This window comes from Nycticebus coucang, chromosome 11 (assembly GCF_027406575.1).
Source record: "Nycticebus coucang isolate mNycCou1 chromosome 11, mNycCou1.pri, whole genome shotgun sequence".
Lineage (NCBI taxonomy): Eukaryota > Metazoa > Chordata > Mammalia > Primates > Lorisidae > Nycticebus > Nycticebus coucang.
The window spans coordinates 99,747,504-99,774,352 of NC_069790.1; the positions used below are offsets into that span (position 1 = coordinate 99,747,504).

Sequence of the window (26,849 nt, forward strand, 5' to 3'; positions counted from 1 at the left end):
CTCCCTTTGAACCATTCACACTCTTGATTCAGAGTGACTTGGCATTTATCTGAACACCCTTAAACCGTTCTCATCTCAATGGCTGGTCAAGCTGATTCCTGTCTGATTTTTGTAAACCCATGTGCAAGGCAAACCATGAAACAAGGCCTCATTTTGGTCTGTCCCCTCTCATCTGTTACCATCCCCTGGGATCTGGGAATCATCTTTCCTTCCAGCTGGGCCACCTCTGACTCTAAGTGCTCACCAAGGCCACAGACTCTAGGGCACAAGGCCTCCAGGGACTGTCAATGACCCAATCACTTTGCCGCAACTTCTGAAGCAATTGTCCATCCATCCCTGAACCAACTGACATTCTTGCCATCCAGCTCTTTCCTTCTCATCCTTGAAGAAGCACTGATCTGGAAAATGATGCAGTAAAAATCAGGTTCCAGGTACACCATCTATATATATCTGGCCCCAGACCAAGTGGCTCTCTGTCAGAAGGGGCCTGGGAGAAGGCAGTTGCCAACAGAGAGCTGCGGAAGCTCCTCTCCATAGTCATGGGAATGTTTCCAGACCTTCATTTCCCACAAACCAGGCTTTTCTTCACCCTCTGCTCATTCCTGCCACCAGAGCATTCCCAGGCCATCGTCCTTGCTTCTGCTCATTCAAGTGGTTTCTATACCTCAGTGGGACAGCTTTGTGGCCCCTGCCCAACTATGACAGAGGCACAGGAAGCCAATGTGAATGTCCCGAGACCCCTCACCTCCAAGGGGTATTCAGCAGCCATGTGGCAGTGCTGTTTCCTCCAGTGGGGGTCCGAGACTAGGAAGCAGGTCCTGAGTGGGAGCTGACCTGCTGACCTGCTCTTCTGTGTACCCTGATAAGACCACAGGCCTGGGCTCAGTGGTCAGGGCTGCAGCCACGCTACACCTCTGCCTCTGCCTGGGCTACACTTCGACATTATGAGGCTGCAGGTGCTGCTTTCTAGCAGCTGCTCACAAGGCCTCTGTTGCTATAGCCATGGTGATCCCCTCTGTGAAACTGCCTGGCTACAGGAGCTGCTGGCCAGGGGGCAGCAGGCAGGAATGCTGGTGTGGACACAGGTCTGAGAGACCTCTCGCCATGCAGCCCACCTGTGTCTATACCACCTAGAGTACTATAAAGCTTTTGTCATTTTTCTGGGGAGGCTGGGCCTGGTGCCTGTGGGGCTGCAGCCACTAAGTGATCTCAAGGGATGGAGAAAGGACAGCAGAGGTGTTGAGACCTGCTTGATTTATTCAGATTTAATATACAATGATGCAACTGTGACCCCAAAGTGTGCAAAGTTAAAGCCTTCAACTGCAGCTGAGGAGAGGGCAGGAATGGTGCGCCTGGGGATGGTGGTGAGTCAGGAATGATGGGCAGGCGGCCATTATGAGGGCAGCCTCCTCCTGGGGCCAGGGTCGGGGGAGTGGCCTGAGGAGCAGGACCCAAGGGTAGCCCAGGGACAGGGAAAGGGGGCAGAAACCTTCCCCCTGGTCTAGGTCAGGAGCCCAGAAGTGCCACATGGCTGAGGGGGCAGCAGCCTGGGAAGGGCCAGAGGCAGGGCCAGGAGAGCACCATTTCCTGGGGTGGGGCTAGGGAGGAGGTGCCCTACAAAAGCCAGGAGGGGCCACCTGCCCCAGGGCAGGAGCCAGGCCGGAGCAGGCTGCAGCAAGAAAGACCTGAGGCAGGCGCAGGGCCGGAGAGCCCGGGCTGGCTGGGCTCAGGGGGCTGAGGAAGGGAGAACCCAGGGACTCCTAGGGCAGCCTGGCCCAGGGAGCAGTCCTGACTCTGTAGGGGATGCCCAGGGAGGGGCTGCAGACCCCTCAAGGACTCCCCTCCTCTCTCCCTGGAAAGGAACTGGGGAACCCGTAGTGCAAATCTGTGGACCACTCAGTTATGGAGGGAGGCTGTGCCCAAAGGGGGACCCAGGGCTGCATCTGCTCCACCACCTCGGCCTCCGCCACTGTCCTCAGTACAGCCGCTTCTCATAACTGTGGGGACAAGGCAAGAGGAGGACAAAGAGTGGGTATGTGGACCCTGCTCCCTTCCCCAAATGCCCTCACCTACAGTCCCCAGATATGGGGGAGGACAGGGAGCTGCAGGAACCCCAGCCTCTCAGCCACAGGAGTGGGCAGCGAGCAGGCGCTGGGCCTCTGTCCTCCCCAGGCCAGAACTCCTTGACTGACTGTTTAGGTCCAGAGAGGCTAATGCTCTTTTAGGCCATTGCCACATCTGAGTGGACTGTCCTCAGTGCCCGGGATGGAGAGACAGCTCAGAAAGGCATGGCCTATCTTCACAGAGTAAGCTCCAACCAGATGATGAAACTCTGCTGCCATGTCTCTACCCCACCCCTGCACGCATAGTGGCCCAGGCCCCTTGTCATCACTGGGTCCAGTCTAAGACAAGGCGGCCTCAAGCCTAGGGTCCCAGGCATATCTCTGTACCACAGAAGGGGATTTGTGTTTTGGCTAGATGAGGGGCTGCTGCTGGATTCCTCCACTATAGTATTAGGGACAGGGGTCTGGGAGGGCCCAATCCCAGGGTCCATGTCCCATGACTATACCCGAGTGCCATTCCCATCTAATAGCCACCCCAGCCCAGGTCCCACCCATACTGCCCCTGCTCTACTCTATGCTTGGCCTCGGCAGCGCGGTTACTTACACGGCAGAAAGGTATAGCTATGGGAGGGCGGGGCAGAAAGAGACACAGTTAGATGGCCCCCATGTCTGGGGAGACGGGCCTTTCCACCAGGGCAGGGTGCATGCCTGCGAAGACTACTGCTGCCAACTAGCACTGCCCCCCACCCACGGTCACTGACGCTGGCCCTGTCATCCATCTCTCTGCCCTTGTCCCCACCAGAGGGCTCACACCCCTGCCTTCTACCTGCCTGCCTGGGGCCACCACCAGCAAGAGCCCAGCACCAGTAGCCCCCTGCCACCAGCCACCAAGCTTCCTGAGCAAACAAAGGCTGGGAGCCCAGCTGCTGCTAGGCTAGCGGCTACACCTCCCATTCGCTGCTTGGGAAGAGGCCCGAGGGGAGGGGAGGCGCCTGCCTGCATTAGGGCAATAGGACAAGGGACAGGGTGGGCTGGGCACTGCAGGAGAGAGTGGGGGGTCATCCTGCCATAGCATCCCTGCTGCAGATGGGCCATGGGGTCCCTGGAATCTCAGCTTGGCCTTGTAAGTCTGGCCTCAGCTGCCCAACCCCTGCCAGCAGGCAAGGACGAGAAGTCCACCACACTTACGAGTGCAGGCCATGGACGCCACCCTCAATCTGGGCCGACATGGTCCGCTTCTCAAACTTGAGCTCTCCTGAGTACATCATGGACCTGGCAGGCAGGTAAGTAGGGCATGTCAGGGGCACCAAGGGCCAAGGAGAGAGAGAGGAAGGAAGCAGGAGGGAGATGGAGCCTCCCAGGGTCACATACTCACCGCAGGACAGACAAGCTGCGGGCCCCAATGTCCTGGCAGCCATGTTGGATGCCCGCTATGAGGTAGGGCACGAACTTCTGAATGGAGCCTTTGTCCTGGATGGAGCCTGACACGCCCTGTGCAATCTTCACCTTATCCCCCTCACTGCATGGAGGGTGGGAGACTCAGCCCAGCAGCCCAATGCCCAGAGGACCCCACCCTACTTCTCATGGAAACAGGGAGAGGGGAACCACTCGGAATAGTCCCTGGCTGCTCACTGGCTACAGCATAAGCAAGCATGGCTCTGTGTCTGCTGTTGCTGCTCTGGGCTTCAGTTTCCAGAACTACAATATGGTGGACACACTCTCGGGAGTCAGTGGCACTTGTGGGCCCAAGGGGTGGGGCTGATCTGCCAGGGCTGGGGCACCTGAAGTATCGCTTCTGGCTGCTACTGCTCTTCTCCATGGCGTCCAGTGAGCCCATGCCCCGGTACTTCTTGAGCCTCACCCCGTCTGAGAAGAAGTACTCGCCAGGGGCCTCCGTGGTGGCAGCCAGCAGGGAGCCCATCATCACTATGGCAGTTGAGGGGTCAGTGCCTCAGGCCCTGTCCTCCTGCTGCCCTGCCCACTCCCAGGCCCCTACCTATCCAAGCTCCAGCAGCACCCCCTCACCTGTGGAGGCTCCAAGGGCCAGGGCCTTGACCACGTGCCCCACGGTCTGGATGCCGCCATCGGCTATGACGGGCACACCAAAGCGCCTAGCATATTCGGCCACCTTGTACACCGCAGTACCCTGGGGCCGGCCACAGGCCATCACTGGGGGAGGGTGGGGTACACAAAGCAGAAGGGAGTTAACATAGCACCAAGGCCAGGCCCAGGTCTAGGCCAGCCCTTTCTCCTTGTACCCTACCTCTACCCTGGAGAGGGATGGGGCTGGATGGTGTTTGTGGAGCATATTAGAGGTGCTAACACCACTCCAGGAACATGGGCTACCCTACCCATACCAGCACTACCAGGGTTCTGACGAGGAAGCAGAACTGGCCTTCACCATACAGCACCCCCAGTTAGGTGGTCCGCAGCCTCACCTACCCTCAGTGTTCAAGTTCCCCTTTGAGGCCTTCATTTGCAAAGGTTGTTACTAGGTTTATGTATTTATGGCCTCCTTTGGGGTACTGGTTTGCATTTTATCATGTTTAATTGTCCAAGGTCCTCAAAGTGTTAGAATTTAAGTGGGAATTGTAAGGAACCTGGGATAGATGCAAGGCTGGATGAACTAGGGAAGAAACCTTTATTTGTTTTGTCCCTACTATATCTCAAGGTTTAGAACTGCCTGACACATAGCTCAATTAATATTTGCTAAGTGAGAGATGGCCCACATTTTACTCTGTGATCAGCCAAGGTGAAGGGTAGACACTTAAAAAACAGAGGCTCCAAAGACCAAAAGGGAGAGCTATTCGGGAAGGGAAAGCCAAATGACCTGCACAAGAGGGCCCAGACATAACCCCTCAGGCCTCACCAGGACTCACTTCTCCAGGCACCCACTCCACAAGACAGACACCAGCTCCAGGGAGCACCCCTCAACCACAGGGCAGGGTTATGGACATGTGTCAGGGTCACTCCTCCTTCCTCCCTGTCAGAAACCTACCTTGCAAAAGGGCTTTGTGATTGAGAGGAATAGCCCCCACAGTGTGACCACACAGCAATGTGGGTGTGTATTCCTACGTATGCAGGGGCATGTTGTCTCCATGTCTTAAGCATCTGCCTCGTCACAAATCTAATCCAAACCCTGAGCTGGCTTCCCACAAGCCCCTTGGGAAGGTAGTCACACCAGCCTCAGGCCTCCAGACTGGGTCTCCTTGGCCAGAATGTGAGAAGTGGGCTGGTGCATGTCAGCACCCTCACCTGCTTACCCCTTGCTGCGCTTGGGGCAGGAGCCATACAGGGCAGAGCCCCCCACCTACTTGAGGAAGGGGCCTGGAACAGAGAGAACTCAGCCTGCATTTGTGGCACAAGAGGGATATCCTAGGGCAGGGCTGGGCCCATGGGGGGCCTAAGGGGCCAGCACCACCCTCTTATTGACACCCACCTTCTTGGGTGATGCAGATGGATCCGCAGCCCATGCCCACACGCAGCCCGTCCACACCCGCATCAATCAGGTTCTTGGCCTGGGCTGCTGTCACCACTGAGAGTGGGGGTGGGACAGAGGAACAATGTGAGGATAGGATGCCTTGTCCTTCCCATGGGCTTCCTGGGACCCCAGCCTAGTCCCCTGACCCCCCTTCCACAACCAAAGTCCAACATGCTCCCTGCACTGCATGCCAACAGCGATGGCTTCACCTAGGAATACTAAACAACAGAGAGGGGTTACACAGTGAGGGGACAAGAGCAGGGGGTGAGAGGGGAACCCTCACTCACCATTCCCCCCAATCACCTGGAGGTGGGGGTACTTCTGCTTGATGTAGTGCACCATGGCTATCTGATACACTGAGTTTCCTTGGGATGAGTCCTGTGAGAAGGGGACGGAAAAGCCAGGGCTTAGAAGGTAAGATCCTCACTGGGGGAGGGAGGTCCTAAGTAGACAGAACTCTGAAATCCCAGGAAAATTGTTATGATAATGCTTTTCCTTTTTTTGTTTTTGAAAAGTCACTTGACAGCTCTCAGCTGATTCTCAAAGAGGCCTGCTTTGCCCCCAAAGCTAAACACCACTAATGCACACTCTCCCAGCACAGACACAGCCCTCCCTGCTCACTGTGCAGACTGTTCCCCTCACAAGGAGACACCTCCAGGGGTTGTATCCTGCTCCCATCAACTCACTAACCAAACAAAATAACTTCACCTTTGAGCCTTAGTTTCTTCATCTGACAACTGGGAATGGAACCATACTGCAATGGGCTGATATACATAAAGGTCTTAGCACAGTGCCTGGCATGTGGGAGATTCTGTCAGTAAACGTGAGCTATAATTATTAGTGAGGGAGGGTCACAAGCTTTAGTAGAGGTGAACCGGGGTCCTCATAAGCCTCTACTCTGCTCTGAGCCCCCACCCCCACCCTCCACCCAGGAGGCACCCTTACCAGCACTATGACATCGGCACCAGCCTGAGTGAGCAGGTCCAGGCGGTACTTGTCATCCTCGCGGGTGCCCACGGCTGCCCCGCACAACAGTTGTTTGTGGGAATCCTTGGAGGCCAGAGGGTAGTCTCGGTTCTTCTTCAGGTCTGTACGGGCAATTATGGCCACTAGCTCATCACGGTCATTAACAATAGGCAGCTTCCCTGGCAAGGAATGCAGAGGTGAGATGAAGAACCAGGCTGGGCAGGGTGGGCAGAGTGGACAGTGAATGTAAAAGTAGCCCACACCAGAATTCCAATGAAGTATCCAAACCAGCCACTAGGTGACAGCACCCACCAGGAAGTGCTTCTAGGCACCTGGACCTCTTCTGAGGAACAGGAAATCAGAGAAACCTCCCAGCCAAGCGGGTTCCTGGGGCTCTTCCTGCCCTGCAACCTGGCCTTGCTGGAATGGGCGGCTCCTGAGCACTGGCAGCCTTTCAGCTGCTGAGTTACAGTGGTTGAAAACGCCTAGCCAGGGCACAAATGTCAGGCTGTCTTGAAGGGGGAACATGTATTCTGCCCAATACAAACCCCAAAGAACTCTCCAGTATGAATTAGTGAAGCATTTCCAGTATAGCCCACAGGACCTAGTGAATATTATGTAATGTCAAATAAATTAATGGCAGGAACTCTCAGAGCTTTTAATAAGCTAACACGCAATTTTTCAAATGTAAGATGGGGAATACAGAAAGCAGCATTTTTCAGACCTTTAAGACCCTAGAGCAGTTTTTCATGATGAGCATCTCACAGGACTAGTTTTGGGTAACACACCAGGAAGAGGCTAAATTAGGGACATGTTTCCCTAAGCCTGGAGAAGGATGTCAGGAATCTAGCCTGCCTGAGGTTATTAGAAAGCCTTCCCTATGGCCCAGTTTGGTTGCTAGGAAAATCTGCAAGGCTGTCAAGGAATGGGGTCCTAGGGTGCAGGGAGTAAGGTGTGTTGAGTTTTCTGCCTACTCCCTGGTACCTTTCTTGCTACGCTGCAGGATCTCATTTGCCTCTTTCAACGTCACACCTGCTGGAGCCACCACCAGCTCAATCCTCGGCGTCATCACCTGTAGGGCCAGGAACATTTGCCTGTAGGTTGGCAGGTGAGAAAGAAGGAGCCAGGCCTCCCTCTGGTCCCTGGTCACAGGCACCAGCCTGAGGCCCCAGGGCTAAGGGTCCTCTTTGCACCCCAGGCCCGCTCTGCCTGCCCTGCAGGTACCTCACGAAGGAGAGTGGTGTGGTCCTTCTCAGCAAGGAAGTCGATGTCTCGAGAGGTGACAATGCCCACAAGCTTGCTGCCCATTGTGCCTGTTTCAGTGATGGGGATGCCAGAGAAACCATGGCGAAACTTGGCCTCCAGCACATCGCCCACCGTGTGCGAGGGGCTCAGCACCACAGGGTCTGTGATGAAACCCTGTTCAAACTTCTGCGGGCAGAGACAGAGGAAAGAAAAGGCTGGGAGAAAGTCAAGGATGGTGCCCAGCCTGGCCATAGGGAACAGCAAGTGTGCCACAAAGAAGCCAGGACACTCAGTGGGGTAAGGGGCCAGTGGAACAGTGAGGGCTCAGCCCTATGGCCTCACTGAGAGGAAAGGCAGTGGGACTCCAAAGCAATCAGCCAGGGAATGCAGCAGCCTGCAGGGCTGGCAAGGAAGGCCAGCTCCCTCCCTGAGGTGGGAGCTGCAGGTGGCATCTTTCTGGGGTAAGCCTGGTACTTGCCTTGACCTTCCGAACCTCATTGGCCTGGAACTCTGGGGTGCAGTTGTGGTGAATGAAACCGATACCTCCCATCAGCTGGTGTGGAAGGGAAGGGTGGTCAGAGCTGGGACACAACCTTCCTTGCCCCTGCCCCTCAGTGTAGCCCTGCTCAGTTCCCTATGCCATGAAGTTCCCACCCGGGTAAAGGACTCACAGCCATCGCGATGGCCATGTCGGCCTCTGTCACAGTGTCCATGGGAGAGGAGATCAATGGTGTCTTCAGCGTGACCTTCCGAGTCAGGGCTGAAGTCAGGTCCTGAGGACAGAGGCACAGTCCATGTGAAGAATTTATCATCCAGAAGACAAACATTCACCAACCTCCTACATGTATGTGGCACCAGGACAGGCCCTGGGGATACGGCAGTGAACAAGGAGGATGAGGTCCCTGCTAGTCCAACTAAGCTTACTTTCTACTTGGAAAGAAAGATGACAGACATGAGATACAGGGACAAGATAATTACAGTCAGGACAAAAAGGCTATGAAGAAAAACAACAAAGCCAGTGACCACTGGGAAAGTGAATGATCAGGGAGAGTCTCTTTCTTGGGAGGCGACAGGTGGAAGCCAGTCAAGGAAAAGTCTGTGGAACAGTCACTGCAGGCGGCAAGAGCAGTGCATGCAAGCCCCCCTCTGATTCCTAGTCCCTGTGAGGTGTATTTAGGAAAGAAAAAGAAGGCTAATGGAGTGGAGAGGAAGGAGGGAGTCAGGGGCAGGCAGAGGCAGGTATGTGTGGCTGAGAAGCCACAGAGAGTGGCTCAAGTTCTGTTCTGAAAGGAGAAGCCAAGGGACAGTCTTAGGCAGAGGACAGACATGGTCTGATGTATGTTTTCAAGGGATCACATGGGCTCTGATGTGAAGAATGGATTCTGGGTACCAATGGCTGACATGGGAGAGGCACAGGATGGAGGCTACTGGCCATCCAAGAAAGTAGGTGACTAAGGGTGTAGAGCTCAAGCAAGTAGTTGAAATTGCAAATACACATTTAGGAGTTGTCTTCCCATGAATGGTATGGAAGGCCAGACCCTTCTGAGATTTGTGACAATAGTTGTAGATTCCAGTCCCCAAAACACTCAGACACTGATTTGGGTGTGTAATTTTTGAGATTTATAGGCTATGTAAGTCCATCACTGACCTTGGTTCAGAACCGTGGCCCAGTAGTTTAGAAAATGATACCTGTTCCTTCCTCATCATGCCATAGGAAAAGAGAAAAAGAGACACAAATTTCCGGACAGAGATTACAGGACAGGGAGACTCTGTCAAGCCAGACAGGGGTCTTTTCCATCCCTCTCTTCCTAGCACCCAGCCCGGGGTCTGGACAAAACCAGGGTGCTCAGTAAACTTTGTTAACCGAACAGCTGAATGAAGAAGGCTTCCTGGTTGCTGTCATAAAAGAAATATCCAGAATAGCACTAATTTCCCTCTAAAAACCTGACTGGGCCAGCCCTGGCTACCCACAGGCTGAATGTAACCTTCCCTAACACATAAGTGATCTAAGCACACTCAAGCTCTCTTGCCTCTCACGAGAATGAGACCAGAATAAATAGCAGTAATGACAGCAATAGAAAAAGAAATGGGCTTTTAAAAATGTAAATGAACTCATTGTAGAATCATGGAACTTTTTTTGTTTTTGAGACAGAGTCTCACTCTGTTGTCTAGGCTAGAGTGCCATGGCTTCCGCCTAGCTCACAGCAATCTCTAACTCCTGGACTCAAGTGATCTTGTGCCTCAGCCTCCAGAGTAGCTAGGATGACAGGTGCCTGCCATAACACCCAGCTAATTTTTTGAATTTTTAGTATAAAGGGGGTCTCCCTTTTGCTTAGTTGGTCTTGAACTCCTGAGCTCAAGTGATTCCTGCATCTCAGCCTCCCAGAGGGCTAGAATTATAGGTATGAGCTACCTCACCTGGCCCAAACTTTTTCTTGAAATGACTTATACCATCATCACTACCTCCCTTTGACTTTTTTGAGTGTATCATATACAGCGTGGCCATAAAGTTTGTGTGCAATTTAAAATAATGTGCAATTTTTTTCCTCTTCCTCCTCCTCAAAATAATGTGCAATTTTAAAATACACATGGACTTCATCGGCACCCTGTATTTAATTGTTCACTGATTTGGCTCATCGCCTGAAAAGTAAGGCAGTATTTCCTTGTATTTGTCCAAAATCTAACTCCTTCGGTTCTTTTCCCTAGTTCTTTTCTAATTCTTTCATTTTTTTAGACAGAGTCTCACTTTTTCATCCTCCATAAAGTGCCATGGCGTCACAGCTCAAAGCAACTTCCAGCTCTTGGACTTAGGCAATTCTCTTGCCTTAGCCTCCCAAGTAGCTGGAACTACAGGCACCTGCCACAACACCCGGCTATTTTTTTGTTGCAGTTTGGCTGGGGCCAGGTTTGAACCCGCCACCCGTGGTATACGGGGCCAGCGCCCTGCTCACTGAAGCACAGGTGCCACCCTTCTCTCTAGTGCTTATACATTGTGAACCAGTGAACAAGTCCACTCACTGTATCCAAACTCTACCTAATTTCACTGGCTTCTATCATGTGGTTGCTCAGCATTTCAGACCAACTTCAATCCTTATGGTCTACAATAAGGCAGCCACACCCAAGCCCCACTTAGGGCCTTTTCTGAGCCCTGCCCACAGGCTCTGTTACTCAGGCCTGTACCTCCTGAATCAGGGATACCTCCTGAATTCCCGTAGCTACCTCTGCCCATCAGACATAACACTGCACAGTGCCAGGGTCCCTGGCAACATAAAGGCTACGTCCACCACATTCCCAAGAAAAATCTCTCCTACACCCTGCCCTTGAAATGGGCAAGAAGTCAGTCTCTTCCACCATATACACAACCCTTGCCCCCTTGTCAAAGGAAGAGGTACTCACCACCTCATCAGCTATGAAGTCTATGAATCCTGGGAGAATCAGGAAGTCGCTGTGAAGACAGAAAGGGGAGGGTTATTGGTGGGGAGGAGTGGCCCACAGGGTCCTTGCCAGGGGAGGTAGCATGGGTGTGGAGAAAAGACCAGAGGAGCATTGGCTGGAACCCTCTGATCCCTGCTACCCCATCAGGGCTGAACTTGCCCTGTGCTGTACACTAGTGTCTTTCTGATTCCAGCCCAGAGATCTAGAGCCAAAGATAGCAAAGGTCTGTGTAGCTGAGGGTACCATTAAGGCAGCTGGCCCAAAACATCCATTGCCTTCAGGGCTCAGAGTTTGTCATGTGCCACATACATCAAATACAGTGTCTGCCTTTGACAACTTCTCAATTTTTTTTTTTTGAAACAGAATCTTACTTTTTTGCCCTCAGTAGAACGCTATGGCATCATAGCTCATAGCAACCTCAAACTCTTGGGCACAAGTGATTCTCTTGCCTCCACCTCCTAAGTAGCTGGGACTACAGGCGCCCGCTACAACGCCTGGCTACTTTTAGAGACAGAGCCTCTGTCTTGCTCAGGCTGGTCTCGAACCTGTGAGCTCAGGCAATCCGCTACCTCGGCCTCCCAGAGTGCTAGGATTACAGGCATAAGCCACTGCACCTGGCCTAACTTCTCACTCTTGATAGGGAGAGACAATAATTAAACACAGGGAAGGAACCCAAAAACAATCCTGTAGTGCAATATGGCATGAACATAACCCAGCACAGGACAAGCTGCATACCACAGTGCTTGGGCTGCTGAGTTACATGAGGTTCAGAAAGCATGGAGGGACCTCAGGGGGTCAAGCACAGGGCATGTTCTGACAGAGCAGGCACTTGGGACTGGGGTAACCAATAAATATCATTGGGATGAGAGAGGGGAGGAGGTAGGTCCTGCAGTTGGGTCCAGGACATGGGGGCCCCAGTAAAGTGTGGCAGCTGCCAACATTCTCATGGGCCATGGCCATGGTGCATCCCATTAGGGGAAGCCTGCATTGGCATATCTAGGTGCAGTGCCATAGCCCAGGGGCCTCACAGGCTCAAGCTGCCTGAAATCACAGCAGGCCTTGACAGACACACCCAAAAACAAATACCCCATGCTTCAGGAACACTCTGAACTGGGCTAAGCAAAGCAGCAGGCATCCCTAGTGCAGGAAGGAAAAGCCATACGGTGGATGGGAATGGGGTCATTAATCTGCCCCAAGGCCTAGAGAAACCACTAGGAGTTTCCCCAGAAGCCTCCAGTGAAAAACATGCAAAGATATACTCTCTCCCATCACCAAACCCACCCAAGTGGGTTTTTATTTCAAACCCACTTTATTCTGAAATAAAGAATTTCAGCTGTCCCCACTCCTTGGCAGTCCTTCTTCTGTATAGCAAGAAGGCTTTATTGGCTCACTTAGATGCCAGAGAGGAAATGCTGGTATCCGGAACTCTTTGCATTTTCTAGGTATTATATATAACCCTGACCTATGGCAGGCAGGAGGAGATGGTCCTGAGGAGTGACTGGGTATCCAATGTTTAGAAACACTGCCTACCAAGCAGAAGGTAGGAATGACAGGAGACAAACCAGGGATGCTCTTGGTTGGCCAATGTCCCCTTTCCACCCACTCCTGATGCTCCTTCATGGCAGGGACACTATCCGGCAGCCAGTAGTCAGCACTAGTGCCAGGCCTGCAGCTGGCAGGACAACTGGCCTAGGGCCCATAAGAGAAGGCAAACTAAGCCAGAGGCAGACCAGTAGGTCTCCATCCTCCTCCAAAATCCTGCATGGGATGGGTTTGGGGGTAGTAGTCATAGAATACTTGCGCGGGGTGTGTGTGTGTGTGTGTGTGTCAGGAGGGCACCATACCAACCTGTGGGCAGACAAGTACACAAGCGGAAGGAGGGCTGGACTGGGAAGTGGAGAAAAGGAGCCAGGCCTGTGACCACCCAGCCCAGCCTCTCCCTGGGAGCAACAATCAAGCAGCTGCCACAGCCCCTGATGCCCTCGTGGTGAGGCTGGGAGAGTGTGTCCCGGACCAATGGCTAGGAAGTCTTCCCAGGACGCCCACAAGTTCCTCCTCGCCCCAAGGCCCCTCCATGCCCACGAGAGGAGAAGGAGGGCAGGCCAAACCTAGATCTGGCCAGAAACGGAGCAGGGCGCTGAGGGCCGCGATGTCACTGTGCCACGTCCCTCTGCTCTCAGCGCGGGCCTCCTTCCTTCCCCTGGCCATCCCCCCAGCCCGCCACCCCCTCCAAGTCACTCGTACTGGGCCAGGAAACGTGGCGCCTGCGAGCGGAGAGGCGTGCGCTCTCAGGGCCGGGCCGGGGGATCCCCGGCGTTGATGCGCGCACCGAGTGGGGCCTCGGCTCCCCGCGCTTACTTGTAGGTGAGACCGTCGGCGTTGGCGAAGAGCTGCTGCGCGGTGAGCCCATCCTCGGGCACGTAGCCGGTGCCGCCGCTGATTAGGTAGTCCGCCATGCTGCTGGGAGAACCCGGGACCCGACATAAACACCAGTGCGGGCCGCCCCGCTGCTGCTGCCACAGCTGCTGTGGCTGCCGCTGCTGCTGACGCCGCGCCGCGGACACGCTGCCGCCGCGGGCCGGGAGGGCCGGGGGCCGGGGCTGCGGCAGCGGCGGGGCGGGCCCGGGCACCGCCTTCCCCTTCCGCCCCGCCCCCGAGACCGCCTCCGCCCCGCGCCGCACAAAGGGCCCAGCGGAGCCTGGCCCAGCAGCGGCTGTGGGGCGCACGCCTCGGGCCTCCTGCAGTGGCACCGCCACCTGGTTCACCGGGTTTTAGGGAGTCCAGGCGGGAGGGGACTGAGCCAGGGCTGGACACGCCCCCTCGGCCGCTCCTCTTGGCAGAGTTCCGGGACCCGCGGCAGCGCGCCTCCTAGGTTCGCAGCCAGCCTGAGCCACCCAAGGCCTCTGGGCCCCAGCCAGCTTGAGTCCCCTCCTGCCCTACTCCCCACTCCCAGGGGTACCTCTAACATAGTTCTACCTTTCCGCAGTACTAATCCCTGGACCCTTTCAAGGCCTGGATCCCTGAGAAACTGGTCTGAGCTCACAGCTCCCAAACACACAGGAGTTTGAAGTTGGACCCCTAAGTCCACCCGGACATCATGTCTATGTGGCCCAGTATTCTTAACAGTGACACTCCTTGAACTTTGGGTGGCCTTGGGGCCCTCTGCAGTTGACAAAGCATTTTTCATAAATGATCCCATTCACTTCACGATCAATTAATTGCCAATTAGGTATTCCCCCACTTTACAGATGCAAACCTACACTTTAGAAGGGGAGAAGGGTACTGCTTTGGACTCTGGTCCAATGTTTCAGTCAGACAGTCCTATCACCAGCTCAGAAAATGGTGTAGATACCAGGGATTCTAACCCCAAAGAGGAAAGTTTGTTTTTATTTGAAAGAGTAGGCTGGTGGTAAGATGAGGGAACCCTCACAGGCCTAGCTTAGACAAGTACGAATAGAAATGAGAATAGGCTAGGGAACTTCTGAAAAATTCCCAAAGCAGAAGTTAGTGGCCCTGGGTGCCCAGCAAGACCCAAATTTCTGCATGGGAGGCAGTAAGATAAGGCAGCAAATTGATCCATATGGGGAAAGGCAGGATGGTAGGAGGCAGACCCTTCCCTCTCATGTTCCAGAACTGCCAGTGTTCCTCCTTGAGCAAAAGCTAGAGAGTGGGTCCCCCCACCCAAACTCCACAGCCTCATCCTGGTGTCCTCCTGTGGTCCCCACAGCTCACTTCTTGGTGAGGTGAGAGAATACAGTGGGGCAGGGACACAGTCCTCTCCTTGGCATGGTGGCTGGCTGTGGCCCTGGGAGGCTGTTTGTTTACCTCTCAATAGTGTGGTTACAGGCAGGCCCAGGGGATGTTTGGCCTCTAAGCCTCTCTCTGGGATGCCCATTCCCCCTCCCCCATGATGCCCCCCGGGACCCTGCCAGGAAAACACAGACTGTTCCATCTGTGTGCAGAGGGGAGGCTTCCCAAGGAGCTCAAGTCATAAGGCCTGTTTGGCAGAGAGTGTGAGAAGAGACTTTACCCTTACTATGGGGACAAGGACATAACATCCCCCTAAACTTTCCTCCCCACCAGTGGAGCCCACAGCAGTGTTCCTGATGGGGGCCTCTGGCATTGGAAGGGAGGCAGTAGTTATGCTGGGGTGCTCTGCTGAGTGGGGGCTGGGGCCATCTTGCTAGGATGCCTGGGAAGAACCTCTGAAACTTTAGTATTCATAAAACCAGGCAGGGAGCCCAGGCCATAGGGGGTAAGGCAGGAGAGTATCCTGAGGTGCATGCTGGCTGCCTGGAGCAAGGCAGTGAGACTCTGGCCATTCAGGGCTGCCCTAGGGCACGTTTCTGGCCATAGAAGGACAGAGCTGTCCAGTTGCACGCACAGAGCAGAGGTTGCCCCAGTGGTCTGTCTGGGTCTCTAAGGGAGCTGCTCTGGGTCACCATCCCCTACAGCATGGGTCCAGAATGTCTAGGTTACTACTCAGGGTTCCCCCAGAGCTGGAGCCCAAGAGAACAGCTAGGTTCTGCCATCTCAGGTAACCTTAATGTGACATACGCCCCAGCCTAGAACTCTGGGACCCAAAAGAGCCTGCCAGGCCAAGTTGAGGGGAGAGTCACCTTCCCAGTGATTACAGACTTCAGGACTCCATTCCCTTTTTCTTGTTCTCCCAACCCCCCATTGTGACCTGTGTCAGTTTGCCTCCTTACTCTAAGCTGCAGGCTCAGGCCTGAGCTAGGCTGTCCTTTTCCAGAGAAGCTGTTAATCCACACCCCCCCCCCTTTTCCTCCTCTCTCTTCCTGATCTTCCCCAGCTGCTTCCTCCATGGGGAGGAGACACCAGGCAACCAGTGGCCCTCCTCAGCCTGAGGAAGAGCTGCTGGTCCCCTGAGATTCCCCACTTCACAGCCAGCTGTGAGGGTAGGAGAGCTGGTCTAAGCCCCTTCCTCAAGCTAGTAGAGCAGTGGTGCCCAGCTAGGTACAGAGGGCCAGACAGGGAGCCAGAACATCTCTATCTGGCCTGGAACTTTTTTAAGGAACAAGATTTCAAAACACTTTTGAGGGGAGAAGAGGTGATAACAACATTAGCATTGTTAAGCTGGAACAGGGTCATGGTTTGCCCAAGTTCAAGCCAGAGAACACTAACACTGGACTCAAACCTAGCATTCCCCATGGAACCCTGCCCTCTTCCCACGGCTCCAGGTTGGTGAAGGCAGATGCAGGTCTAGCAGGCAGGTTTTGAATCTCATTATACCACCTGGCTGGGGCTCAGGTTTACACAGATGGTTCTGAGCCTAAATGTGGGTGTGGGATAGGGATGGCCCCTTGCTGCAGAATTACAACCTGGAGAAGAGGTACACCTGCAAGGCCCTGGCATGAGCTCTGAAGCGATGCCTTTGCAATAACTGCTCTAATTACCCATCCACGCTGCAAGTGCCCCAGCCTGCCTTCTCTGGCCCCACCCTTCCTGATCACCCTGGGCCCTGAGCTCAGGAGCTGGATTTCTAGGATAAGAGGAAATAGAGGGGTTGCCTAAGCCTGTGTCAATTCTAGAGAGGCCTTCTAGGACAGGAGGGACCAGGTTTCACCTGGCAAACTGGCTGCCCTGCAGCCCCTTAAGCCATTAAAAGTTCTTACATAAGCAGCCAGCCCCTGGGCAGAGCTGCCAAGCTAATTCCCCCAGATCACCCTCCCCAAACCCAGATGCCAGGTCACCTCCCCAAGCTGCTGAGCACCAGCAGATGGGGCAGAGAAAGAAGTCCAAATCCCCTGGACCGGAAGGACAGTGGGATTGCATTTCAAGCTGCGATGCAATCCAGAGATTAGCCGCTGTCTCCTTTTCAGCCAGTACCTCTGGAGCCCATTTCACTATCCCACTGTCCCTCCAGTCCCCCTCATGCCATACATACCCCAGTATGGGGACCTGGGTCTTCAGAGAGAGCTTGAGATGAGCTGCCCGGGCAGCCTCTTCTGACCTCAGTGCATGGTGAGGAGGGGACAGTGTCCTCACCTGGCCCTGCAGAGGCCACCCATCTGGACATCTACTCCTGCCAGTAAGACTAGTGAAGATAGTTCTAGGAGGAAACAGCTAAGGAGGAGTAAGCAAAGTTGGCCAGGGACTCCAACAAACTATATGAACCCCACGAGTTGGAGTCACTTGGACTGGGTGCCTTTGGGTGTGTAATCGAGATCCGATCCACGGCTAAGATTTTAAGGAATGTTTTAACCACCTGCTCGCTCCCTCCCTCCTGCTCTCCTGTGCAACGCAGCACCGAATCCTTTGCACTGTATCAGTCTGGATCCCCCAACCAAAGCCCGGAGAGTGGCGTTTCAGGAAGTTAGAGGTCGAGGCGGTAGGAGAGGAAGGGTATAGGGGGGGCTTGCCCCTCCCCTCTCCCGCAGCGCCGCGGGCTCCCGGAGCCGCCGCGCCCTCCTAAGCCGCCCGCCCCGGATGCGCCCCGCGCGCTCTGCCCTGGGCGTCACCTCTCGGGCTCGTAGCCGGCCTGCAGCAGGCGGGCACTGTACCGCTGCGCTGCTGTCTCGTGTCCCGAGTGCTGCCGGACTCCGGGCTCCAGAACAGCGGCGTCTGCGCCTCCAAGCACCGGCGGCGAGAGCGGCTCCGACCCCGATGACAGAGCGAGCGGCCACTCCATGCGGAGGTCGCGGCTCAGGGCGGGTGGGAGCCTCTCCGCCTGGAGGCTCCCGGGCCCCGGCTGGGCAGTGCGCGCAGCCCAGTCGGGTCCCGCGGAGGGGGCGGGACGTGCTGCCAGGGGCGGGGCGTGCTCCAGGGGGGCGGTATCCAGGAGTTCGCCCGGCTCCGCCCTTGGCTCCCCGCACTTCCCTCTCTAGGAGTAGAGGAGGACTGAAAGTGTCCCTCCCATCCCTGGTTCCCCAAGGTTAATCCGAAGATCGAGAGGATGTGTCTCCAAGGGTGGTATTAGAAAGGTCCCTCGCCCCTTCCCCTCCGTCCAGACCTTCCAGGTTCTCCTAGTCCAGTCTGAAGAAAGCAGCGGGGAGTGATTCCAGAGGCAGGGGTTCTCCTGGGATCTTGTCTCCTCACCCCCTCTCTCCAAAAAAAAAGAAAAGAAAAGAAAAATTAGCCAGGCAAAGTGGTGCATGCCTGTAGTACCAGCTACTTGGGAGGCTGAGGCGGGGGAAGATCGCTTGAGCCTAGAAGTTTGAGGTTGCAGTGAGCTATGATGATGCCACTGCACTCCAGCCTGGGCAACAGAGCAAGGCTGTGTCAAAAGCAATTTTAAAATAAAAATAAAAAGTTTGGGCCGGGCGCAGTAGCTCATGCCTGTAATCCTAGCAACCTGGGAGGACGACCTGGGTGGATTGCCTGAGTTTACAGGTTCGAGACCAACCTGAGCAAGAGCAAGACCCCCCTCTCTGAAAATCGCCTGGCATTATAGCAGGTGCCTATAGTCCCAGCTACTTGGAAGGCTGAGGCAAGAGAATCGTTTGAGCCCAAGAATTTGAGATTGCTGTGAGCTATGATGCCACCGCACTCTACCCAGGGTGAAAAAGTGAGACTCTGTCTCAAAAAAAAAAAGTTCATAGGAATTTGAATTAAAAGATTAAAGTACCAGCCTGAGCAAGAGCAAGATTCCATCTCTACAACAAATAGAAAAATTAGATGGGTGTGGTGGCACAGCTACTTGGGAGGCTGAAGCAGGAGGATCACTTAAGCCTAGGAATTTGGGGGTGTAGTGAGGTATGACATCACCACTACACTCTAGCCAGGTACAAAATGAGACCTTGTCTCAAAATAAATAAATAAGTAAATAAAATAAACTTTGTTTCTCAACATAAGCTCTGTCAAGTTCAAGACATTTTTGTAAGTGATAATATCAGCCATTTAGCCCATACCTGAAGAACTGAGTGTGCTGGGAATTTAACCATGTCAATTCAATCAGAAAAAAAATGGGTGCCCTTTACATATTTTTAAAGATTAAGGAATAAAAAGTAGTCAAAAGGAGCCAAATCAGGACTGTAAAGTGGATAGCTAATGATTCCCATGAAAGTGTTCACAAAATTACCCTCATTTGATGAGAGGAACGAACAGGAGCATTGTCATGGTGGAGAATGATTCACTAGTAAAGATTTCCCAGGTGTTTTTCTTTCTTTCTTTCTTTTTTTTTTTTTTGAGACAGAGCCTCAAGCTGTCACCCTGGGTAGAGTGCTCTGGCATCATAGCTCACAGCAACCTCCAACTCCTGGGCTCAAGCGATTCTCCTGCCTCTGCCTCCCAAGTAGCTGGGACTACAGGCACCTGCCACAATGCCCGGCTATTTTTTGGTTGCAGCGTCATTGTTGTTTGGTGGGCCCGGGCTGGATTCGAACCCGCCAGCTCAGGTGTATATGGCTGGTGCCTTAGCCGCTTGAGCCATAGGTGTGGAGCCGCCCAGGTGTTTTTCTATTAAAGCTTTGGCTAACTTTCTTGAAACACTCTGATAATAAGCAGATGTTGTTTTTCTTTGGTCTACCAGAAAGTCAACAAGCAAAATGTCTTGAGCATCACAAAAATCTGTTGCCATGACTTTTGCTCTTGACTTTTTTGCTTGCCCTTTAACTGGACCACTTCCAACTCTTGGTAGCCATCACTTTGTGCTTTGTCTTCAGGATCATCCTGGTAAAGCCATGTTTCATCTCCAGTTACAATTCTTCAAAGAGACGCTTCAGGATATTGATCACATTTGTTCAAAATCTACATTGAAAGCTCTGTTGTTGATTGTCTATAGCTGATCTGGTGCAACAGTTCTGGCACCCATGGTTTGGAAAATTTGCTCAATTTTAAGTTTTCAGTTAGAATTGTGTAAGCTGAGTGGATTTAGATGGCTATGGCTGTTGTTTCTGCTGTTAATCATAATTTTGCTCTAATTAGTGTGCAAACAAGGTTAATTTTTTGCTTTTAAATTGATGCTGGTGGTCTGATACTGCAGGCTTCCTCTTCAACATCATCTTGTCCCTTCTTAAAATGAGTTATCCATTTATGGATATACCACAATATGCTTCTCCACTGGCCCACTGAAGATATTCAGGTTGTTTCCATTTAGGAGCTATTCAAATAAAGATGCTATAGACATTCAGATAAAAAAAAAAAAAAACGAGTTATCCATTTGTAAACTGCCAATTTCTTTGGGGCATTGTCCCCATAAATTTTTCCTAAAGCACCAATGATTTCGCCACAAATTTAATGTCTGTTCTTGCTTCAATTTTAGCAGAATTCATGTTCTGATAGGTGCTCTTTTCATACTAATATCTTATCCTTCTCAGTGCCTCAGACTAGATCCTATTCAGAAATGTTTTAACAAGTTAGTAGGAGTTTATATTGGTGCAAAAAAATTTTGAAATCCATGCATTGTTTTTTCAAAGTATGCATTTTTCATGAACTTTAAAAATAATCCTAATATATCAAGGCAGACTAGGCCCAGGTCCTGCAGTTAGGTCCTGAAGCCTAGGTCCAAATAGGGGCTTCTTACTACATAATCGCCCAAGCCATAAACTCTCTCTGAGCCTTAAGATAAGGCTGCTTTGTGAAGTGAGATAACACATGCTAAGGTACCAAGGAGGCTCTTAATAAACACAAGCAATGATTATTGTAAACTAAAATAAATAAGCTGTAAGCTGTATTTTAGGGTACAAAGTAGCTAATTTCTGTATTTTTGACCCACAGTTATAAATAAAATATATAACTTTTATTACATACTCATTCAACAAATGTTTATTGGGCACCTCCCATGTGCCAACTAGATGCTAAGAATACAATGGTGAACAAGAAGGTCATTGTTTTTACTGTGGGTCTTTTTTTTTTTTTTTTTTGCAGAGACAGAGTCTCACTTTATGGCCCTCAGTAGAGTGCCGTGGCCTCACACAGCTCACAACAACCTCCAACTCCTGGGCTTAAGCGATTCTCTTGCCTCAGCCTCCCGAGTAGCTGGGACTACAGGCGCCCGCCACAACGCCTGGCTATTTTTTGGTTGCAGTTTGGCCGGGGCTGGGTTTGAACCCGCCACCCTCGGTATGTGGGGCCGGCACCCTACCGACTGAGCCACAGGTGCCGCCCCTTTACTGTGGGTCTTAAAATACAGTGGGACAGAGAAAAAAAAAACAGACAGGAAAAATCAGAATACAATGTGAGAAGGGTTCTGACAGGGACGGACACACTTCCACACAGCCCAGATGCCTGGGCAATGCACAGACATGACCAGATGTTCCAAAATAGAGATGAGTTAGGACCACTTTAAAGGCTCCTAAAAGTAGGCAGAATATGATAAATAAATGAACACACATACGTAATGACATAATGAGAGGGCTTGAGTAGTGATGAGACCTGGCACTCGCTACAGAGCAGCTCTGTCTTATCTGCAGAGCTTATTGGCTACAAATGAGATTTGCCAGCAAACTATTCATTAAAACAACTATATTATGAAGAAATAACCTGAGGACCTCAGCATTTTATATGAAAGGATTGTACCTACAGATATATCTAGACCAGTGGTTCTCTGTGGGACATTTGGCAATGTATGGAGACACTTTTTATTGTCAAGACTAAGGGGCTTAGTACTCATTCATTAATATGAATACTAGTAGACATGAATGAATGAAAAGAGCCCCTTAATTTTGATAATATCTAGGGGGAGAAAGGGTGTATTAGAAGCCTCTAGTGCATTGTTTTTCTTCTCTTTTCTTTTTTTTTGAGACAGAGGCTCACTTTTATCACCCTCGGTAGAGTGTCATGGTGTCACGGATCACAGCAACCTCCAGCTCTTGGGCTTAGGTGATTCACTTGCCTCAGCCTCCCAAGTAGCTGAGACTACAGGCACCCACCAGAACGCCCAGCTATTTGTTTGGTGCAGTTTGTCCTGGGGCCGGGTTCGAACTCGCCACCCTTGGTATATGGGGCTGGCACCCTACCCACTGAGCCATAGGCGCCACCCATAGTGCATTGTTTTTCAACATGTTTTTATCTCACAGCACACTCGAACCTATATTTAAACTTTCACAGCACACTTAAATTGCGTTGATCAGAAAAAAAAAAAAGAATATACTTATCATATTTTGAACTTCTTTCAAAGATAATTCAATTAATTATCTTTAAAATGTTTCATGGCACACTGGTTGAAAATCACTGCTCTAGCGTGTAGAGGCCAGGGGTGCTGCTAAACTTGTTGCACTGTACAGGGCAGCCCTATATAACAGAATTATCTGGCCCCACATGTCAATAGTGCTGAGATTGAGAGATCTTGGTCTAGAGGAATTATGGGAAGAAACTAGCTAGATTAAAAACACCGAAGTTTTTAATCTTCTTAAAGGCATCAGAACAAGGGACTGATCTTTTGTATATGAAAGAACTATGTATCCTCACTGGGCCTCAGTTTCCTCATCTAAGAAATGAGAGTATTGGTTAAGACTATGTAGCAAGTCCTTTCCAACTTGAATGAAATATAGTTACAGGGCCAGGGGCAGTAGCTTGCCCCGATAACCTAGCACTCTGGGAGGCTAAGGTGGGTCGATTGCTTGAGCTCACAGGTTCAAGACCAGCCTGAGCAAGAGAGAGACCCTGTCTCTACTACAAATACAAAAAACTGAGGCAAGAGTATCACTTGAGCCCAAGAATTAAAGGTTGCTGTGAGCTATGATGATGTTATGGCACTCTACCCAAGGTGAAAGCTTGAGACTCTGTCTCAAAAAAAAAGAAAAAGAAAAGAAAAACTAATATATGTATAGTTACAGACATAAGATGCAATTAACATGGGGCTATAAGATAGAGGGGTGGTGGTCGGTTCAGGCACTAATCTGTCTGCACTCCCTCATCTTCCAGACTTCTCTTGCATCCTTTTATCAAAACTTGATGGAATATCTACGATGGGCAAGGCACCACGTTAGGTGTTAGAGGGGTCCAAAGAGGAATTAGATATGGTTCTTGCCCTTGAGTTACCCACAATATGGGAAGATGGAAGGCTAGGCACTTTGCATCCCATTTCTTATGCCTATTTCTCAGGCAACAGAACGGAAGCTCAGGAAAGTTAAGCAGTTTGTCCACAGTCAGACAATGATGATTGTTGGAGCTGGGGTAAGTCCTTCGGCCTGTTTATTCTAACACTTGAGCCCTTTCTAACAACTCTAACTGCCTGGGCTGAGCCAAAAGAGGGGGAGAGGCACAAATGAAGATCTCTGAAGATCAAAAAGAGGGAGATAGTCCAACCTGGAAGGAAAACCAGAGAGACTTCCTGGACAGGGGTTCTTCTAAATATCTTCCTAGTGACTTTCTTTTCTCTTCTAGCTCACAGAACTTGACACATCAGCGGGGAACCTAACACAAGCCACAGCTCATCACAGGGGCCTTTGCAAGGTTCAGATTATTTTCTGATTCAGATTTTGATCTGAGTAAACAAATATCAACGAAATAGGTGGATTTTAGCTTGGAAATGTTTTTTTTATGGTTACATTTATTTATTTATTTTTTGAAACAGTCTCACTCCATTAACCTGGTAGACTGCCATGGCATCATCATAGCTCACAGCAACCTCAAGCCCTTGGGCTACAGTGATCCTTTTGCCTCAGCCTCCCAAGTAACTAGGACTACAGTATTGTGGTTACATTCAATATAACAAAATTTCTGCAGTAGACACAGCAAAGTCCATTACTAACAAGTACTTTCATCATCTAATTGTGGGAAGAGAGTACACTGATTACCTAGAAACAAATGTGAATGTCTCCAACTCATAAAAGTGTAACCTAGGCCTAAAGATAGTTATAACTTCTACTTTTCCCACCCTTTTTAAGACAGGGCCTCACTCTGTCACCAGAGCTAGAGTGCAGTGGAAGAATCATAGCTCATTGCAACCTCAAACTCTTGGGCTCAAGCAATCCTCCTACTTTAGCCTCCCTAGTAGCTAGACAACAGGTGAATGCCACCATGCCTAGCTATTTTTTTTTTTTTTTTTTTTTTTTTTTTTAGAGACAGGGTCTTGCTCTTGCTTAGGCTGTTCTTGAATTCCTGACCTCAGCCTCCCAGAGTGCTAGGATTACAGGCATGAGCCATTGTACTCAGCCTACTTGTACCTTTAACGCTTGAAAAGAGCATATCGATTTGTTCAACAGATAGTTATGAAGCACATGATATGTGTAACAGTGCACTAGGCATGCGAGGGCACAAAACAGAATCTAGGCAGGGAAATGAAACATTAAAAGTTAAATAACAACATAAAGTAGTGATTCTCAGCTGGGAGGAATTTTGCCCCCAGGATTTACTTGGCCACGTTGGGGACACTTGGGTTGTCACTGAAGGGGTGCTGCTGGCATCTAACATTGCTGCTGAACATTTGAGAATGCACAGGGTAACCCCCACAACAAAGAATTATACAGCTCAAAATGTCAACAGTGCTGAGTTGAGAAATCCTGATATAAGAATTACATGCTCACTGGGTAGTGCCAACTATGAGTGTAATAGAAGTTGAAAGAAGAGACACAACACTATCAGCTGCACCATTCAGGGACAGTGCCACAGAGGAGAAAAAATTATACTGAGTCTTTGAAGAGGAGTTAGGATCTAGGAAGGGAGGGAGACTAGAGAGAACATTCCGAGGAGGAAACATGGGCAAAATGCTGAGGTGGTGTGAGCTAGGAGGCCACCCTGGGTGGCATATCACCGTCACTCCACAGCCTGTGGGTTGGGCCAGGCAGGTAATGTTACTCCAGGTGACAGAAACCAAAGCATAGGAAGCTTAAGAGAAGGTTCTGTGATCATCCCAGAGCTGGGGTTAGAAGCCAGTCCACCTGTTGCCCAGGCATGACCCTCCCCCAGTGTAATCTACCTCACTTGAGCCTTGACCTTCACCCTGTGCTACCAGCCAGCAGGAGCCAAATAGAACCTTCACAGGTATCGCCCAAACAAAGGCTTTCTTCTGTCCCACATCCAGCAGTCCTTCAGAATATCACTGTCTCTTTATTTGAAAGGCCACCCTATAGAAACATACACTTCCTACACAAGGAATGGAGAGAAAGGCTGATTGAAAATGCAATCACATCCTAAAGAGCACAGACACACAATTAGTATGGAACATCAGTGAACTGGCTGATGCAATAGCAACAGAACAGCTCTGATCGGCTAAAATGCAAATGAAGAAGTCAGGGATCCATCAGTGGTGGGGAAGGGGGAAAGGGAGCCAGGACAATGGGTGTTCAGCATTGCCAGGGCAGGGCCAGTAGGGGAGAAACATCCCCTGGCTGGGAACTTCTCACTCAGACACTTTGAGGCAAAGGCTGTTGCAAATCTGAGAAGAAGGGAGCAGTTAAGATCCCTAGGGAATTATTACACAACTTCAGTTCCTGAAAGTCTGTTTTGACTACCTAGTATCTCTACTCTCCATTCTGCATTTAGGGACCCTAAGGTAAAGCAGCCTGGAGTGTGTCAGAAAAGAGAGAAAAGGAGAATGAAGGGCAGGAAAAAAGAAAGTGTAACTGCAAGTGCTTTAGGCCAGAGGGGAATGGGACTTGGGGAAGGAATCATCTAGATTGCTGGGAGGCTGCCCCCCACCCTGACTCCTGCTTAGCAGATAGAAATGACAGGCCCATGCAGGAGGCAGGGCTCCAAGTCTGGGTCTCTCTCCACCCTTGCCAGCCACCCACTTCCCCAGGATGGGGCTGATGGGAGGAAGCAGTGTCCCCAGCACCCCTCCTTGTCCCAGCCCTGATCTATATGGCTTAAATACAGTAGTCTCCTATTATCTGAAGTTTTGCTTTCTGTAGTTTTAGTTACCTGCGATCAACCAAGGTCCAAATGTATTACATGGGAAATTTCAGAGATAAAACCAATTTGTACGTTTGAAATTATGTGCCCTTCTGAGCGGTAGGGTGAAATCTCAAGCCATCCCGCTCTATCCTGCCCAGGTCATGAATCATTCCTTTTTCCAGCATATGCATATTGTCTACAGGTTGCATATTAGTCCCTTAGGAGCCATCTGGATCATCAGATCAAAAGAACACACACCTAGTACATACAGGATTCGGTTTCAAGCATCCACTGAGAGTCTTGGAAGGAATCTCCCAAAGGTAAGTGGGGCCACAGTGGCCTGAAAGCTTTGCCATGCTCTGCCTAGCTGTGCATGCCTCTGCACCTCCTCTGAAGGAGAAGCTGGGCTCACGCAGAGCTGGGGCAACTGTGGGAGTCCCTGATCCAGGAACGTCCAGGCCAAGACCCAGCAATTCCTTCCTCCCAGGCCCACAGCACCTTCTGCCCTGGACCCCACTGCAGTACCCTCCCCTCACCCCTAGGGGTTCAGGGAACACCAACAGCCTGTCTCTGAGGCCACAGTGCCTACCCTCCCTTGTTTTTATTTCCAATCATTTCCCAGTGTGGCCTCATAAGAAAAATGTAAGCAATGTGCAAGCTGCACTTTTCTCTTGCCTAAGAGGCCCTGACATTATCAGAGCGACAACAAACCCTGGCCTTCACCCCAACCCACTCTTGCCTCTTGCCTGGGGCTTGAAAGCAGAGGGACATGGGGTGCTGGTACTGCAGTGTTGGGCCCAAGACACCAGGGTGGGCCCCCAGCCTGGCCTGTGCATTGCCTGGCCTGGGAATTGCTGCGGGGGGTATATTTTAGTCCAAAGAGTACCAGGAGGGCAGAAAGAAGAAGATGTTCCAGGTTC

The 26,849-nt window shown here is 51.4% G+C and overlaps 1 protein-coding gene across 7 annotated transcripts in view; it reads right to left on the minus strand.

The window, feature by feature from the left end:
- Nucleotides 1–1,233: 1,233 nt before the first annotated feature.
- IMPDH1 (inosine monophosphate dehydrogenase 1) overlaps nt 1,234–26,849 on the minus strand; it is a 49,211-nt gene continuing 23,595 nt past the window's right edge. Inside the window, exons 1-16 of one of the 7 annotated variants that reach the window (XM_053608854.1) lie at nt 17,673–18,151; nt 17,099–17,263; nt 13,549–13,647; nt 11,152–11,200; nt 8,427–8,528; nt 8,234–8,308; nt 7,735–7,941; nt 7,495–7,582; nt 6,490–6,689; nt 5,832–5,922; nt 5,503–5,598; nt 4,089–4,232; nt 3,845–3,989; nt 3,439–3,582; nt 3,252–3,335; nt 1,234–1,997 (exon numbers count right to left, since the gene is read on the minus strand). In XM_053608854.1, the coding sequence (XP_053464829.1) occupies nt 1,976–1,997; nt 3,252–3,335; nt 3,439–3,582; nt 3,845–3,989; nt 4,089–4,232; nt 5,503–5,598; nt 5,832–5,922; nt 6,490–6,689; nt 7,495–7,582; nt 7,735–7,941; nt 8,234–8,308; nt 8,427–8,528; nt 11,152–11,200; nt 13,549–13,647; nt 17,099–17,263; nt 17,673–17,842 (1,881 nt within the window). In that variant the 5' untranslated portion in view covers nt 17,843–18,151 and the 3' untranslated portion in view covers nt 1,234–1,975. The other 6 variants (XM_053608853.1, XM_053608859.1, XM_053608858.1 and 3 more) reach the window with 6 other exon arrangements.